General features: G+C 48.0%; 2 protein-coding genes across 2 annotated transcripts; both read left to right on the top strand.

Moving 5' to 3' along the window:
- The first annotated feature begins 1,654 nt into the window (after positions 1 to 1,654).
- Positions 1,655 to 12,517, top strand: LOC122912107 (zinc finger protein 544-like). Its single transcript, XM_044257468.1, is given in 7 exon segments — positions 1,655 to 1,843; positions 5,616 to 5,707; positions 6,261 to 6,341; positions 6,343 to 6,388; positions 6,699 to 6,782; positions 11,376 to 12,400; positions 12,402 to 12,517. Coding segments are annotated over 7 exon segments (1,536 nt in total). The 5' UTR covers positions 1,655 to 1,743; the 3' UTR covers positions 12,510 to 12,517.
- A 181-nt stretch (positions 12,518 to 12,698) lies between these two features.
- LOC122913377 (zinc finger protein 2 homolog) lies at positions 12,699 to 14,009 on the top strand (the record flags this gene model as incomplete). The annotated part of the gene is made up of 1 exon (XM_044260122.1): positions 12,699 to 14,009. A coding segment is annotated over one exon (873 nt), but the record flags the coding sequence as incomplete, so codon positions are not given.
- Positions 14,010 to 15,365: the final 1,356 nt, after the last annotated feature.

Genomic DNA, 15,365 nt, shown 5'->3' with positions numbered 1-15,365 from the left:
AAGGAGGATGCCATTACTGACTCTGGTTTTTTCGATCTTTCTGTTCTGCCATTCTCAGCATGTCGACTTTGTTGGCCTCTTGGGCTGGCTTCCCGAAGGTGCTGGCATGGCCGTACCATTCTACACACTACAGAGACAGCACTGCCCAGAGACAATGAAAGGGGACACACTAGTGTCTTACGTCCGTTTTTGAAAGAGGAACTTCCCCAGAAGCCCCTGGCAGCCGTGTCACTTCTTGGCCAGAATGCCCTTGCCTGATTCAGTACGCAAGAGGCGCGAGCCCACTCCACCAAGAGTCTCCCTTTGGAGGCCAGATTCCAGACTTCCTGGAAGAATCTACAAATTGCAGGGTCGTGTTAACGAGCATGAAGGAGTCAAGTGAGAAGATGATGGCCATTGGGTCAGCCTCAGGAAGAGTCCAAGCAAGGAAGGCTGGTCACAGGAGCACCCCAGATACGAGAAGTACCGATGCAGGAGCTGATGAGGTTCGAGCAGAGTCAGAATCGCGGACGCCAGTCGCCCGGCCGGGGAAGGTGAGTGAGAGCCGCAGCTGGTCAGCCAGGGGCGGGTCTGACTTGACCCCACGACGCGGTGAGACCGCACACACAGCCACCGACGGCCCCGCACCCTCTGCAGCCGAGGGCCCAGTCAGGGCTTGCTCACGAACTGCCAGCTTCCCTACTTTTTGCCCCGTCCCTCTCAGGGGCGACCTTTCTGCGGTCAAAGCCAAATATGTTCCCCTAAGCAATCCTAACCCTAGGAGGCCCGCCTAGAGTTAGCCGGCCCCTGGCTTCCACACTTGACCAAGACCGTCAAGGCGCAGCGAGGCCGCCCCCCTGCCTGCCTCGGAGCCTCCGCGAACAGGCAGCGGACGGACTGCCTCGCTTTAGCGGGTTCCGGGTCGACGGCTGTTCCTTGTTCCCTTCAAGGCGTCCTCGTTCACTTCCGCGGCGGGTCGGCCGGCGAGAAAAGGGTGCGGCCGGGCGCAGTTCGAACGCCAGCCCAGGCGTCGATGCCGGTCGCAGACGTCCGCCACTGTGGCGTCGCGGCCTCGGTCGCCGGCCTCAGGGAATGCGTCGGGTCTGTGAGCCCGGACTACGGGCAGAGGCACGCCACAGAACACGGCCAAGGGAAACAACTGTCGAAACCATAACACGAGCCGCTGCAGAAGTGAAAAGGTAGCTTTCATGTCTCTCTCAGGTCGCCGCCCCGGCCCAGTCATGTCCCCACCGCCGCAGGTTGAGAGCAACGGTCGCCGCCGCGCTGCCTTCTGGGACTTGCAGTTGCGGCGCGCGCACTTCCGCCCTCCGCCGAAAGCGCCGCCATTGTCCCGCGAACTCAGGGGAGCCTGAAATCCGGGCCCGGCGCGGAGGCTGGGCTGTGGGCTGGGCGGGGCGGGATGGAGGGAGGGGCCGGACCGCCGCGTCTTGGGCGGTGCCGGGGGAGGGAGCGGGGCGGGTGGAGGGCCTTTCTGAGGGGCTGCGTAGGGGTCTGTCCGATACGAGCCCCTCCGGCTGCAGAAAGCGGGAAGAAGCTGGTCCCGCGAGGGCCCTCCTGCAGCAGAGCGCGGCTGGGTGTGATCGTGTCTGAGGTTCTTCTGCTCCGGGACAGAAGCTCTCCCCCTGCAGAGGAGGCCGGCTGTTGCAAGTTTCGGGCCGGCGTGTGGGCATCTGGGGCCTGCCCACCCGGACGTGTCTTTTTCCCTCCCTGATTCGACAGGGCCGCCTACCGCGGAGGCGCTCGATGCCGCAGGTGGTAGCCCCGAGTCTCCCGGGCGAGCGAGGCTTGCTTTCCCCCCGGAGGCCGCCCCTGCCTCAGAGCTTGGACACGTTTTCTTCCACGGGTACGTGCTCTTGAACTCAGCTTGAACACAAAGTGCATGTTTTCCCAGTGAACAAAAAATGAGAGGCAGTCTTGGAAGAGCAGCAGCAGCCTCTGGGTCTGTGGTGTTGGGGCGCCTGCGTTGGTTGTCTGTTCATGCCCCGTGTTAGGGGCTGCGGGAGACAGGGCTTGGAGGTGTAAAGAGCCGGGACGTGAAACCGCCCTGTGCGTGAGGGCTTCGAAGTGGATGCCAGAGAGCCTCAGAGTAGGAGCATCTGGCTGTAGAAATAACTCGGCGCAAGAGAGAATGTGAAGTGGGAATAGCAGAGGAGGCCGCTGAGTTTCCATTTCTAGTGCGGAACCCCGGTGGAGGCCATGAAGAGAATTCCTGGTCACCCAGAGGTGTCGAGTTGAGGAATGTGTACGGATGTAGGGCTGGAAATAAAGGAGGAAGCAGCAGTGGCAGGGAGGTCTGGGCGGAACATGAAGCCGGGGGCAACACTTGAGACCCCACCCGACAGGCAGGGAAAGAGCAAACTGCCCTAGACCTGCAGCCCCAGAGAACCTGCCACACCAGCCCCTTCTCAGGTCCAGCATGAGGAATGGAAAGGGAATTTTCCATGTGACTAGATCTACTGTGTCCTGTGTGTCCGCATGACATTAAGCTCTATAAATGCAACGCATTAATCCTCACAGTAGCATCATGACACCAGGCCTGCTGTTCTCCCACATGTCTACAGAGGAAGAATCTGAGGCCTAGAGAGGGTAAGGGGGTCTGCTTAGGAGCTAGGAACTACAGAGGCAAGTGGTGGAGCAGAGTGGCATTCCCAGCCCTTGCCCTCAGATGCCTCCAGGCAAGGAAGGAGAAGATAGGAGGGTGGAAGTGGTCACAGGTAATAGGAGACTGCCCAGGGGTGGGCAGTGGTACCAGAACAATATAAATGGGTGCAGAACCTTGGTCAGCTTTCTTGGGTGTGGGGTACATTTGTAGTGTGTGTGTTTAGGAGTGAGAGGACAGAGAGAGGATGGACAGGGTGAAGTAGGGGAGACCGGAGTGCTGGCTACTCTGAGGGCCTACCTGTGAGGAACAGGAGCATGAAAGTAACTGGAAGGGAGGGCTGAGCACTGGGATGCAGGAGTTTACTTGACCAGATGGAAAATCTCTCCCCTGAGAAGTTGAATTCAGAGAGCCATTTGGGAGGGTGTGGGCTTAGAGAGGTGTGTGTGCCAGGAAGGTGGTGGAGTCTAGGGTCACTGATTGGAGTGAATTAAGAGGCAGTTTTATCTGCACAGATCAGATAATAGTGAGATGGCAGGAAGGGTGAGTGAGGGCATGGACCAGTAACTGTGGGAGCAATAGAGACGGTGGCCAGGGGCAGGCAGAGAGTGTGGCCAGTAGTCCGAGGCAGATTGCACAGAGCTCCTAGGTAAGAGAGGCTGAGAGGTGGGTCATTGATGGAGGATGCTAAGAAGGAGGGTAGGGGGGAGTCCCTGGGTGGCTCAGTTGTTAAGCATCTTCCTTAGGTTCAGGTCATGATCCCACATCGGGCTCCCTGTGCAGTGGGAATCCTGCTTCTACCTCTTCCAGTTCCCCTGCTTGTGTTCCCTCTCTTGCTATCTCTCTCTCTGTCAAATAAATAGATAAAATCTTAAAAAAGAAAAAGAAGAAAGGGGGCAATTGGTTGGGCAGGGCTGTATATACAATTCAGCTTGACATTATATTTTAAATAACTTAAATTTATATAAATTTTAGGGACACCTGGGTGGCTCAGTTGGTTAAGCAGCTGCCTTCAGCCCAGGTCATGATCCCAGCGTCCTGGGATCAAGTCCCACATCGGGTTCCTTGCTTGGCAGGGAGCCTGCTTCTCCCTCTGCCTCTACCTGCCACTCTGTCTGCCTGTGCTCACTCTCGCTCCTCTCTCTCTCTCTGACAAATAAATAAATAAATAAAATATTTTTAAAAAATGTATACAAATTTTATTTTATATTCTACTCTGTCTTTTTGATCAGTCACATTCTAAACATAGGTAGTCATTTCCTGTGTGGTTTTCTCATATTTCTTTGAGGTTACCAAGTTTTTGCTTTATGTTTTTGCTATAGTATCTGCTGGGCAAATAAATAGTCAAGATTATTATGTCTTCCTACGGCCTAACTTTTATCCCTAAAAAATGTCGTTCTCTTAGTGATCTTGCACTAAAGTGTAGGCCATATCCTTTTTTTTTTTTTTTTAACTATCCTTTTATCACCATCTTCATACTTAGAACTTGTTCCGTCTTTTTTTTTAAATATTTTATTTATTTATTTGATAGAGATTATAAGTAGTCAGAGAGGCAGGCAGATAGAGAGGAGGAAGCAGGTTCCCTGCTGATCAGAGAGCCCGAGGCGGGGCTCGATCCCAGAACCCCGAGACCATGATCTGAGCCAAAGGCAGAGGCTTCAACCCACTGAGCCACCCAGGTGCCCTTTGTTCCGTCTTTTGATGGTGGGATTTCTGCACTCATGCTCTTGATAATTCAGACCGTTGTTGGACATTGCCAGGCTGCTTTGCATTTAACAATTCCCTTCTCAGTAGCTCTTGGCACCACACTTCCGTCTTCCCTTCTGGTGAGGCAGGGCAGCTTCCTGACTTGGTTCTCTTGTTTGTGCCTTCGCTATTCTGACCCTTTGCATTTATCTGTTGGTGACTTTTTAAAAGAAAATAATGAGTTAAGAAGGCCCTCCTAGAGGTTCTAAAGGCTCAGCTTACATATTTCTCAGAACAAAGCACAGAGATCAAAGCAATAAATGAGAAAGGTAGCAGCAGAAAAGCTTGTGGCCTCCAGAGCTGTAGGAGACTAAATTTCTGCTGCTGTAAGGTGCCGAGCTACTTGTAGCAGTTCTGGCAGCCTTGGGAGGCGGTGTAGCAGGCAGGCAGCTTGCTCATCCGTAAAAGGGTTCTTCAGCAGATTTGTCAGCAAGTGGCGGAAAGGGGACTGTGGCTCTGGTTTAAGATTACGGCCTTCACTCTGGCAAAGCCCAGCCTAGAACATAGTTCATGCTCTGGTGCTGTAGAAACCAGACCCCACATTCACCACCACTTTTCTTTCCACTCATTCATAGAAATACCAGTGCTGCTTTTTGTCCCTGCCGTGTCTCTTACATTTTTAAAAATTTTTGAAGATTTTATTTATATGAGGGAGAGAGAGAGAGATCACAGGTAGGCAAAGAGGCAGGCGGGGGTGGGGGAGCAGGCTCCCTACTGAGCAGAGAGCCCAATGTAGGGGCTCGATCCCAGGACCCTGGGATCATGACCTGAGTCAAAGGCAGAGGCCTAACCCACTGAGCCACCCAGGTGCCCCATCTTTGGGATATTTTTAAATTGTCCAGTTGTCTTAACACTCTGCTCCTACCTCCCCTTATTTAGTCTCTTGAAATGACAGGAAAAACTGGCCAGTCTTTTATTTGGGTGTTGAAGGATGGGTGTGTATCTGTGGGGTCACTGTTCAGATATACCCGCATGTGGTGGGGCATTTTCCTTGAGCCTGGGATAGCCCAGGTCCATCCCTAGGCTCAGATCTGGGCAGGCTGGCCCATTCCACATCTGGAAAGCTGGCTTGGTTGCCACAGAGGACCTCAGAGCCTTGGACTTTTTAAGGTACTTGGTCAGAGCCCTGTCTCCCCACTCCCCATACCCTAAGGGAATGTTCCTCAAAAGGCACCGGCAGCCCTCTCCTTTGTCTGGGGTTGGGAGTGGGCTCAGTCTCATGGGCTTACTGAGGTGGGGCTGAATTCCTCATTGTTCCCTTCTTCACCAGCCCTGCCTTCTGAGGACCTCTGCTTTCTTCACCACAGCTTCTTCAGGTATGAGGAGGAGATGGAAGCACATTCTCACGCGGTCTCATCCCTGGTGAGTTAGGGACCTTTTTTCCCTCTCTTTGCCTCAGTCTCGTCAGCTGTAAAAATAGGTCTAGGAATACCATCCACCTTATCAGTCCGACACATGTAATGTGTCCTGTTGCCTTCATGTGAAAGCCAAAGGGTCTCTGTAGATAAAGTACCTTCCCTGTGTGGATGAGCTAGGACCTCCTAGGACCAGACCGAACATGAGTCTCCCACGCCTGGTCACCTGGGACAGGCCTCTGGCTCAGACTCTGTCTGTGACAGCTGCATGGCAGGATCTTGAGGATGGACAGAACTAAGCCTCCATAACCCATTCATCCACCCTGGGGATCTCTGAGTGGGGTTCCTGTTGTTCCTACGACCAAAAATCAGAAGCACTGGTATGACCAGTGATAGATTAGCCCCTCGGAGAGAAGTGATCCCAAAGGTGGGAACCCCATGAGTGCTCATAGATATCATCTTAAACACATGTCCTCTCCTTCCCAGTGCTGCCCCATCCCCCTGACCCAACCTCCACACTGGGGAGGCAGAGCCCCATGGTAACATGGGTGATATTTCAGCCAGCTGTGAGCTTCAAGGACGTGGCTGTGACCTTCACGCAGGAGGAGTGGGGACAACTGGATCTGGCCCAGAGGAGACTATAACCACACCGTGACTCTGGAGACCTGCAGCCACCTGGTCTCTCTGGGTAAGGCGAGCTCTGCCCATCACAGCAGTTTTCTGCTTCAGGGACTCAAAGATCTGGTTCTTCTTAAAGATGTGCCTGGGTTGAACGTGAGCATTCCAGAAATGGATTCCCTTGAGATACAGATCCTAGATATTGCCACTCATTCTGTCTATAATGAGCCAAGAGTTTTGCTGGGAGTTTCCTTGGGATGTGCAGGGCCCTCCTAATACTTCCACAACTTACCCCAGGGACTGAGGGTTGGGCCAGAGGACATGGTTCTTCTACTCTCTGAGCAGAGCACAAAGTCCTGTATTTTTTCCACATTGACCAGGGCTTCTGCTTTCCAAACTGGATGTGATCAGCTGGCTGGAGCAAGGACAAGACCCATGGAGAGCAGAACAGGGACCTCCCCAAGGTGAGAGCAGGCCAGTGACCTGGTGAGTTAACATGGTGAAGTTGCTCTCCACAGGAGCCTGGGTCCAAGGAGGGAAGGAGGTACAGGGAACTTTCTTGGGTGTTCTCTGCTGCTTCCTTGCATCCAAGGCAGCCACATTCTGACCCATGTAGGGCTGTCCCTCTGTCCCCAATCCATGAAAAACACATGTCATTCTTGTCCCAACATTTCTCATGTGTGGGTTCATTTCTGTTCCCATCTTCACTTTGATCTTCACCTCTCATATCCTTCATCTATTCCCAGGTGCTTGTGCCCCCTCTTTTCCTTGAGTCTCCCATCCTCACTTCCACTCAGGGCAGATGGATCTCTCTGTCATGCCTTGTCTTTACACTGTAGTTGGGTGTCCATCCCTCCTCATGTTGGACATTCTTACAACTTGTAGATGATCCAGAGATGTGGTGAGAACTTCTACATCCTAGGAAATGGCAACAACCTATTCCTTCCAGAAGGATTCCTACTAAATCAGTTCCTGGACTTGTTTTCCCACCTCTCCTCATCCCATCGGTCAACCTCCTTATATGTCCCAGTGTCTAAGCCTGATTAGAACTCCTTTTTTTCTTGATTTTTTTTTTAAGATTTTATTTATTTATTCATCAGAGAGAGAGAAAGAGAGAGAGAGTACAAGCAGGCAGAGGGCAGGCTGAGGCAGAGAGAGAAGCAGGCTCCCCACTGAGCAAGGAGCCTGATGTGGGACTCGATCCCAGGACCCTGGAATCATGACCCGACCCGAAGGCAGTGGCCTAACCGACTGAGCTACCCAGGCGCCCCCCTTTTTTTCTTTAATAGTGGTATCATGATATAATTCACATGCCATATGATTCATTCATTTGAAGTATGCAAAGGATTATAGTATATTCACAGCATCTGCGTCTAGTCACTATAATCAATTTTAGAACATGTTCATTACCCCCAACTAATTGGGCTGCTTCTGATATTTGTTTTTGTTTTGTTTTAATTAATAGGTTTTATTTATTAGAGTTTTATGTTTACGGAAAGTTGAGCAGAAAGTACAGAGTTCCCATTTATCACCCTTCCTCACCACACACACACACACACACATACACACACAGTTTCCTCTATTATTAATATCCTGTATTCTGTGGTACATTTGTTACAATGGGAGCAGCTGTATTCACACATTATCAGTAGAGATCAGTTTACATTAGGTTCACTCTTGGTGTTGGACATTCTGCGGGTTTGGGTAAATGTATAATGCCACATCTCCATCTTTATAGTATCAAGCAAAGTAGTTCCACTGCCCTAAGTATTCTCTGTGCTCCACCTGTTTTTCCCTCCCTCCACCCTAGCTCCTGGAAACCACTGGTTATTTTAATCTTTATAATTTTACCTTTTCCAGAATGTCCTGTAGTTGGAATTACACAGTAAGTGGCATTTCTTTCTTTTTTTTTTTCTAAAGATTTTATTTATTTGTTTGACTCAGAGAGAGAGATCACAAATAGGCAGAGTAGCAGGCAGAGAGAGAGGAGGAGGCAGGCTCCCCGCTGAGCAGAGAGCCCGATGTGGGCTCAATCCCAGGACCCTGAGATCATGACCTGAGCCAAAGGCAGAGGCTTAACCCACTGAGCCACCCAGGTGCCCCAGTAAGTGGCCTTTCTTAACTGGCTGCTTTCAGTTAGCTGTAAACATCACGTGTGTCCTTCACACCACTTTGGACCTTCACAGTACCATCAAGACGTTCCCCTAGCCAGAGGTGTTGGGTTTATCTTGTATTTTCCTGCTCTTTCTTACCTTGTAACTCTCACCTACAGCCTCTGTTACTTTTTCCTCTGAAGTGTCACCTGCTTTTACTTGTCCTTGGTCCTTAAAATGATGCCATTCTGAATTCAGTATGTGGACAGCATCTTCTTCTCCTCAGTATGTGGACAGCATCTTTCTTCTCATCTATCATAGATCCTACTTTCTAGCCGACCCACACAGTCTGTTTTCCTCATTTTGAAATCTTGATGGAGACACTGTGTAAAATGTCTGTCCTCCTTTACCCAGTTTCCAATGACCAGGCACAACTCAGACACATCTTAACCACCACCCTGAGACTTATTTCCTTCTTCCGGTCTCCACATACCCTTTCACTCCCTTTCAGTGGGCCACTGTTTCATTTGAAAAAGTTCTCATCATCAGGGATTCCAAGACAACATCAAAAAGGAACACAGCTGAGTCTTGGGAAGGAGAACAGTGTTGGTTGTGGAGGGTGTTAGGCTTAGAGAAGGACTTTGTCCAAGAGGGAAATGCCCCCCGGAAGTCAAAGGAAGGCCACAGAGTGTAGTTACTACTTTGCCAAATGGAGGAGACTTGTCTCCTTAGCACTCCTGGAGAGTGAAGCATGGGTACTTGATCAGAGGCCTTGATAGTACTAGATGTGGGTGGCTACATGACGAAATGGGAAGAGTGACAAGTAAAGGGGGAATTTTGGAGGATCCAGGCAAGGTCCCAAGCTGGAAACCTACACCACTCATCAGAGACCCAATATTTCAACAGAGGGAGGAGTCCCCATTAGGACAGTAACAGGGAAGGCCATAGCAATGGCACCGTGTACTAACAGTGCACCACAGGCCAGGCACCTTGTGGGACTCATATAGCAGTTCGTTTGTGGATCGAAGTAAACCTTGTAAGCTAAGGGTTTTTATTCCTGGCTTACTGTCGAGGAAAATGAGCTTTAGAATTTGCTAGTTAGGGGTGTCTGGGTGGCTCAGTTGGTTAAGCGTCTGTCGTCAGCTCAGGTCATGATCCCAGGGTTCCTGGGATCGAATTCTGTGTGGGCTCCCTGCTCGGCGGGGAGTCTGTTTCTCCCTCTCCCACTCCACCTGCTTATGTTCCCTCTCTTGCTGTGTCTCTCATTGTCAAATGAATAAATAAAATTAAAAAAAAAAAAAGTTGCTAGTTAGTGAAACTCAGTTGCAGCCCAGCCTAGCCAACTACTGCTTCAAGGACTACACTGCTTTTCTGGGAAGTCTGTGGCATTGATTATAAAGTGGGTAGAGAGTTTTTCTTCTGTGGCTAGCCTGAAGAAATAGTAGAAATGGTGCATTAAGAATATTAAATCTGGGGCACCTGGGTGGCTCAGTGGGTTAAAGCCTCTGCCTTCGGCTCAGGTCATGATCCCAGTGTCCTGGGATCAAGCCCCGCATCAGGCTCTCTGCTCAGCGGGGAACCTGCTTCCTCCTCTCTCTCTGCCTGCCTCTCCGCCTACTTGTGATCTCTGCCTGTCGAATAAATAAATAAAATCTTAAAAAAAAAAAAGAATATTAAGTCTGTGTTGGTGTTTGGGATCGTTTCAAGATGCAGAATCAGAAAACAGACTGGGTGCCTGGGTGTTTCAGTCATTAAGCGTCTGCCTTCGGCTCAAGTCATGATCCCAGGGTCCTGGGATCGAGCCCCACATCAGGCTCTGTGCTCTGTGGGAAGCCAGCTTTTCCCTCTCCTGCCTCCCCTTCTTGTGTTTCCTCTCTCGCTGTGTCTCTCTCTCTGTCAAATAAATAAATAAAATTTTCTAAAAAAGCGGGGAGGGGGGTGCACCTGGGGGGCTCAGTGAGTTGAGCCTCTGCTTTCGGCTCAGATAATGATCTCAGGGTCCTAGAATTGAGCCCCACATCGGGCTCTCTGCTTACCAGGGAGCCTGCTTCCCTTTCTCTCTGCCTGCCTCTCTGCCTACTTGTGATCTCCCTCTCTGTCTATCAAATAAAGAGATAAAAAAAAAGAAGAGATAGACTAAGATTCTGGGTCAATAATCTAGGTTGAGGTACCAGTTAGTCTCTTTATTAATTTCCTGCGGCTGCTGTAACAGATTACCAATTGAGGGGCTTAAAACAATACAAATTGATTCTCCCATGATTCTGGAGGCCAGAAACCTGTAATCAATACCATTGGTTTGAAATCAAGGTGTAGAGTCATGCACCCTTGGAAGGGTCCAGGAAGAAATCTGTTCCTTGTCTCACTCACCAGCTTCTGGTGGCTGCAGCATTCCTTGGTTTGTGCCCATATCACTTTAGTCTTTAAGGCCAGCATCTCTAAATCTCTTTGTTCTGTGTTCATACCACTTCTGTGTATATCATATCTCTACTTCCCCATTATAGGACACTTCTAGTCACAGTTAGGGCCTACACAGATACTCTCCCTAGCTCAAGTTCCTTAATTTATGCAAAGACCTTTTTTCCAAGTCAGGTACCATATTCATTCGCTTCACTGGCAGTTATATTGTAGGTATCTTCTGTGGCTATGAAGGCTGTATACCCTTAGGCCCAATTCTTTCTGGATCTCTCCTTTAATCTTTACCCTCCACTGCTTGTTCTTATTCCTCTTCTCCCTCTGCAGACCAGTCTTCCTGGGTTGCCTCTTCACTATCTTTGTTTGTTTTTTATACGTTATCACCACTGCCCTGTTTGCTGTTCCATCCCTTTTTTTTACATCCTGTATGAAATTACAGTCCATGGATTAGAAACAAACCCAGAGACACCTCTCATACTTGGTGGTCTCCTCCATCCCATCCTCCCCCTCTAATGCATCTCCAGTAATTCAGGTATTTTGGATTTCTTTCAGATTGGAAGAATATATTTGAAAAGAAAGAGTCATCTTCCAAAGAAGATTTTGCTGTGGAAGAACCATTCCACCACATAGAAATGAAACACTGCCTACAGGAGGAGGGCCCCTGGTTGGTGTCATTAGGAGAAAGGCAGGATTGGAAGAACCAGCTAAGGGAGCACCAGGAGGACTCTTGGAGTCAAGTGGTACTTACCACAGAGACACTGTTTGCTCAAGGGGACCACTGTGAGCATGACCTTGGGGGAAGTTACCTGAGTATAAGCCTTCTACCTCCAACATTACTCACAAGAACACATTTCCGTACCCTTGACTCACAGGTTAAAATGTTGAAACAGAATTCAGTTTTCATGAATCATGAGAAAGGCCAGGTTGATAGAAAGCCTTATGAAAATCACCAAAGTGCTGGAGTCTTCTCTCGGAGCATTTATTTGAATAAACTTGGAAATGTTGAAATGAGAAATAAAAAACTTTGTGAATATACTGTCACTAGTGACTCTTTGAGCTATGGTACCTCCCTGCAATTTCATAATAGACTTTTCTCAGCAGAGAACAACAATAACTGTCCAGACTATGGAAACATCATCAATCATAGCAAGACTTGGAATGAACACAAGCCGATGCATCTTAGAGAATGTCAGTATGAGTGTGATGACTGCCTCATACAAACCGGAATAAGTGATTGTAGAGAAGCACCATTTAGGTGTGGGGAGGAACATAATGCCTTCCACGTAGCCTCATCTTTTACTGGCTGTGACATCATTCAGACTGGAAAGAGGCCACATGCATGCTGTCAGTGTGGAAAATCTTTCAGCTGTTGTTCTAAGCTTGTACACCAGAGAACACACACTGGAGAAAAGCCCTATGAGTGTACTCAGTGTGGCAAGTCTTTCAGCCAGAGCTATGACCTTATCGTACATCAGAGAACACACACTGGAGAAAAGCCCTTTGAGTGTAACCAGTGTGGGAAATCCTTCACCCAGAGTTCCAAACTTATTAGGCATCAGCGAACTCACACTGGAGAAAAACCATATAAATGTCACGAATGTGGAAAATCTTTCAGGTGGAACTCTAACCTTATTGTACATCAAAAAATTCATACCGGAGGGATGCCTGGGTGGCTCAGTTGGGTAAGCAGCTGCCTTCAACTCAGGTCATGATCCCAGCGTCCTGGGATCGAGTCCCACATCGGGCTCCTTGCTCCGCAGGGAGCCTGCTTCTCCCTCTGACTCTGCTTGCCACTCTGTCTGCCTGTGCTCGCTCTCGCTCCCTTTCTGTCTGACAAAAAAATAAATAAAATCTTAAAAAAAAAAAAAAGAATTAAAAAAAAAAATTCATACCGGAGAGAAGCCTTATGAGTGTACTCATTGTGGAAAGTCCTTCAGTCAAAGCTCGGACTTCGTTGCACATAAAAGGACTCACACTGGAGAGAAACCCTATGAATGCAACCAGTGTGGAAAGTCCTTCATTCGAAGCACTCAACTTATTAGGCATCTGCGAATTCACACTGGAGAGAAGCCATATAAATGCAATCAGTGTGATAAAGCTTTCAGTGGGAGCTCTCACCTTATTGAGCATCAGAGAACTCATACTGGAGAAAAACCTTTTGAATGTAATCAGTGTGGGAAAGCCTTTACTGGGAGCTCTTACCTTCTTTCCCATCAGAGAATTCATTCTGGAGAGAAACCATATGAATGTAATAACTGTGGGAAATCTTTTCGGCAGCGATCACAGCTTTTTGTGCATCAGCGCACCCATACTGGAGAGAAGCCTTACAAGTGCAGTCATTGTGAAAAAGCTTTCAGCCAGAGGTCTCCCCTCATTGTGCATCAAAGAACACACATTGGAGACAAGCCCTATCAGTGTAACATGTGTGTTAAAGCCTTCAGTCAAAGGTCACGCCTTATTGAACATGAGAGAACACATACTGGAGAAAAACCCTATGAATGTATTGACTGTGGGAAAGCCTTTAATGATCGGTCAACACTTAAGAAACATGAGAGAACACACACTGGCGAGAAACCTTATGCATGTAATCATTGTGAAAAGGCCTTTAGTCAGCGATGTCAGCTTACTAGGCATCGGAGAATTCATACTGGAGAAAAACCCTATGAATGTAATGAATGTGGGAAGGTTTTCAGTTATAATACATCCCTTATTCAACATGAAAAAATTCATGGGAGAGAAGCTGAATAATCAAGATGGAGACACTCACTGCCAAACCTTTATTAGACATTAAGTAACAAAGGTGTGACACTCAGTGTGGTCTAATGACCATGGATTTCCTTGGAGTGTTCATTGAAACCGCACATTCCCAAGCTTACCTTGATCTACTAAATCAGAATCTCGTGGTAAAACCCAGGAGCCTGCAATTCCTAAAAGCAGCACAAGTAATTTGTATGTACACTAACTTGCGTTTACGTCTGCATTTAGATGAGAAGCTGTGAACATAACACTGATTTGAAACTTTTGTCAGAGCTCTTAGCAGGAGTTAGGGAATTCAGTATGTAGCTATACCCATCAAATAATCTTTTCAGTGTAAGCAACCACCCAAACTTAATCAGACATTGTCCCTGTGACGCATTCCTAGAGACAATGGACTGGAAGATACTCTCTTTTTTCTTTTCTTTTTTCTTTTTTTGGACTGGAAGATATTCTTTTTTTTTTTTTAAAGATTTTATTTGTTTATTTGACAGACAGAGATTACAAGTAGACAGAGAGGCAGGCAGAGAGAGAGAGAGGGCAGCAGGCTCCCTGCTGAGCAGAGAGCCCGATGTGGGACTCGATCCCAGGACCCTGAGATCATGACCTGAGCCGAAGGCAGCGGCTTAACCCACTGAGCCACCCAGGCGCCCTGGACTGGAAGATATTCTTAATGCAAAGCCCCAAACAATCTAAGAGGAAATCTTTGCATGACGAAGTTGGTATTGAGTGATGAAATATGACGCTGGCCAATGTAAACCAGCAGTTAACGCAACAAACTGGAGGACTGAGGTTGGAAAGTCTTCTGAAATGGTTTTTATTGGAATTAAAAGTAGACTCTGTATCAAGAACTCCATTGTGCTCTAATTTTAACTTTGTTGTTCAGGTTGACTATAATCAGAGCTAACTGTATAGCAATATAGAAAATATTTATCAGGTGAAGTGAAAACAGGACCCAAAGTTGTATATACACAAAATATTACAACCACATGAAAACATGCACGCGGATGGTTAAGAAGGTCAGCTCAGCAGCACATTCAAAACAAAGGCTGAAGTGTGAATCAACAACAGTGAAGAAAGTGGGAGAAGCCGTAACTGCAGATTTGAGCAAGTTGACAGCAGGTGTGAGAGCATCACCTGGAGATGCAGAGTGGAAAGGCTGAAGCCAGGATCATGTGAGGAGAGGGCTGCAGCAGTAGAGGCCACAGCCCCCAAGCAGAGCTGTACACCAAGAGGTGGGGGAGAAAAACAGAATTATGTGAAGATCTGTGAAACTCCACATTTTCTCTCCTTTCTCCCCTACTTTTCTTGTCTCACAGTGACTATCTGGCTGTGGGTAAGCAGAAAATAAAGTAGGAAAGAAGTTATATACTAAAAATGGTCTGGGGAACTAGGAAATTTGGTGGATTATGTTCCAAAACAAGTTCTGCATTGTTTGGGCATCGTGAGAACCTTCACCCAAACAGCTGGTTCTTGCACTTTTCACCCTCTAGCAAAGCATGCCATTAAACTAGTCTCACCCACCTCTTTGAACTTCCCATCTTTGATAGCTTCTTCAATATGGGTGGGAACCAAGGTGTGAAAGATGAAGAAAGCCTTCAATTTGAAAGAAAAAAATGTATGTAAGATAAAACAGAAGCCCCAAAGAGAACAGATATTTGCGGAACCAAGTAGTTAAAGTTTTATTCTAAGAGTGAGTCAAAAAGTAATTGCAGGTGAAAAAATAAATCCAAGATGCTTTTTTTTTTTTTTTAAAGATTGGGTTTTTTTAGAGAGAATAAGGGGAGA

The sequence above is a fragment of the Neovison vison genome, chromosome 7 (assembly GCF_020171115.1).
Source record: "Neovison vison isolate M4711 chromosome 7, ASM_NN_V1, whole genome shotgun sequence".
Taxonomy (NCBI): Eukaryota; Metazoa; Chordata; class Mammalia; order Carnivora; family Mustelidae; genus Neogale; species Neogale vison.
This window is presented reverse-complemented; position numbering and strand designations above follow the sequence as displayed.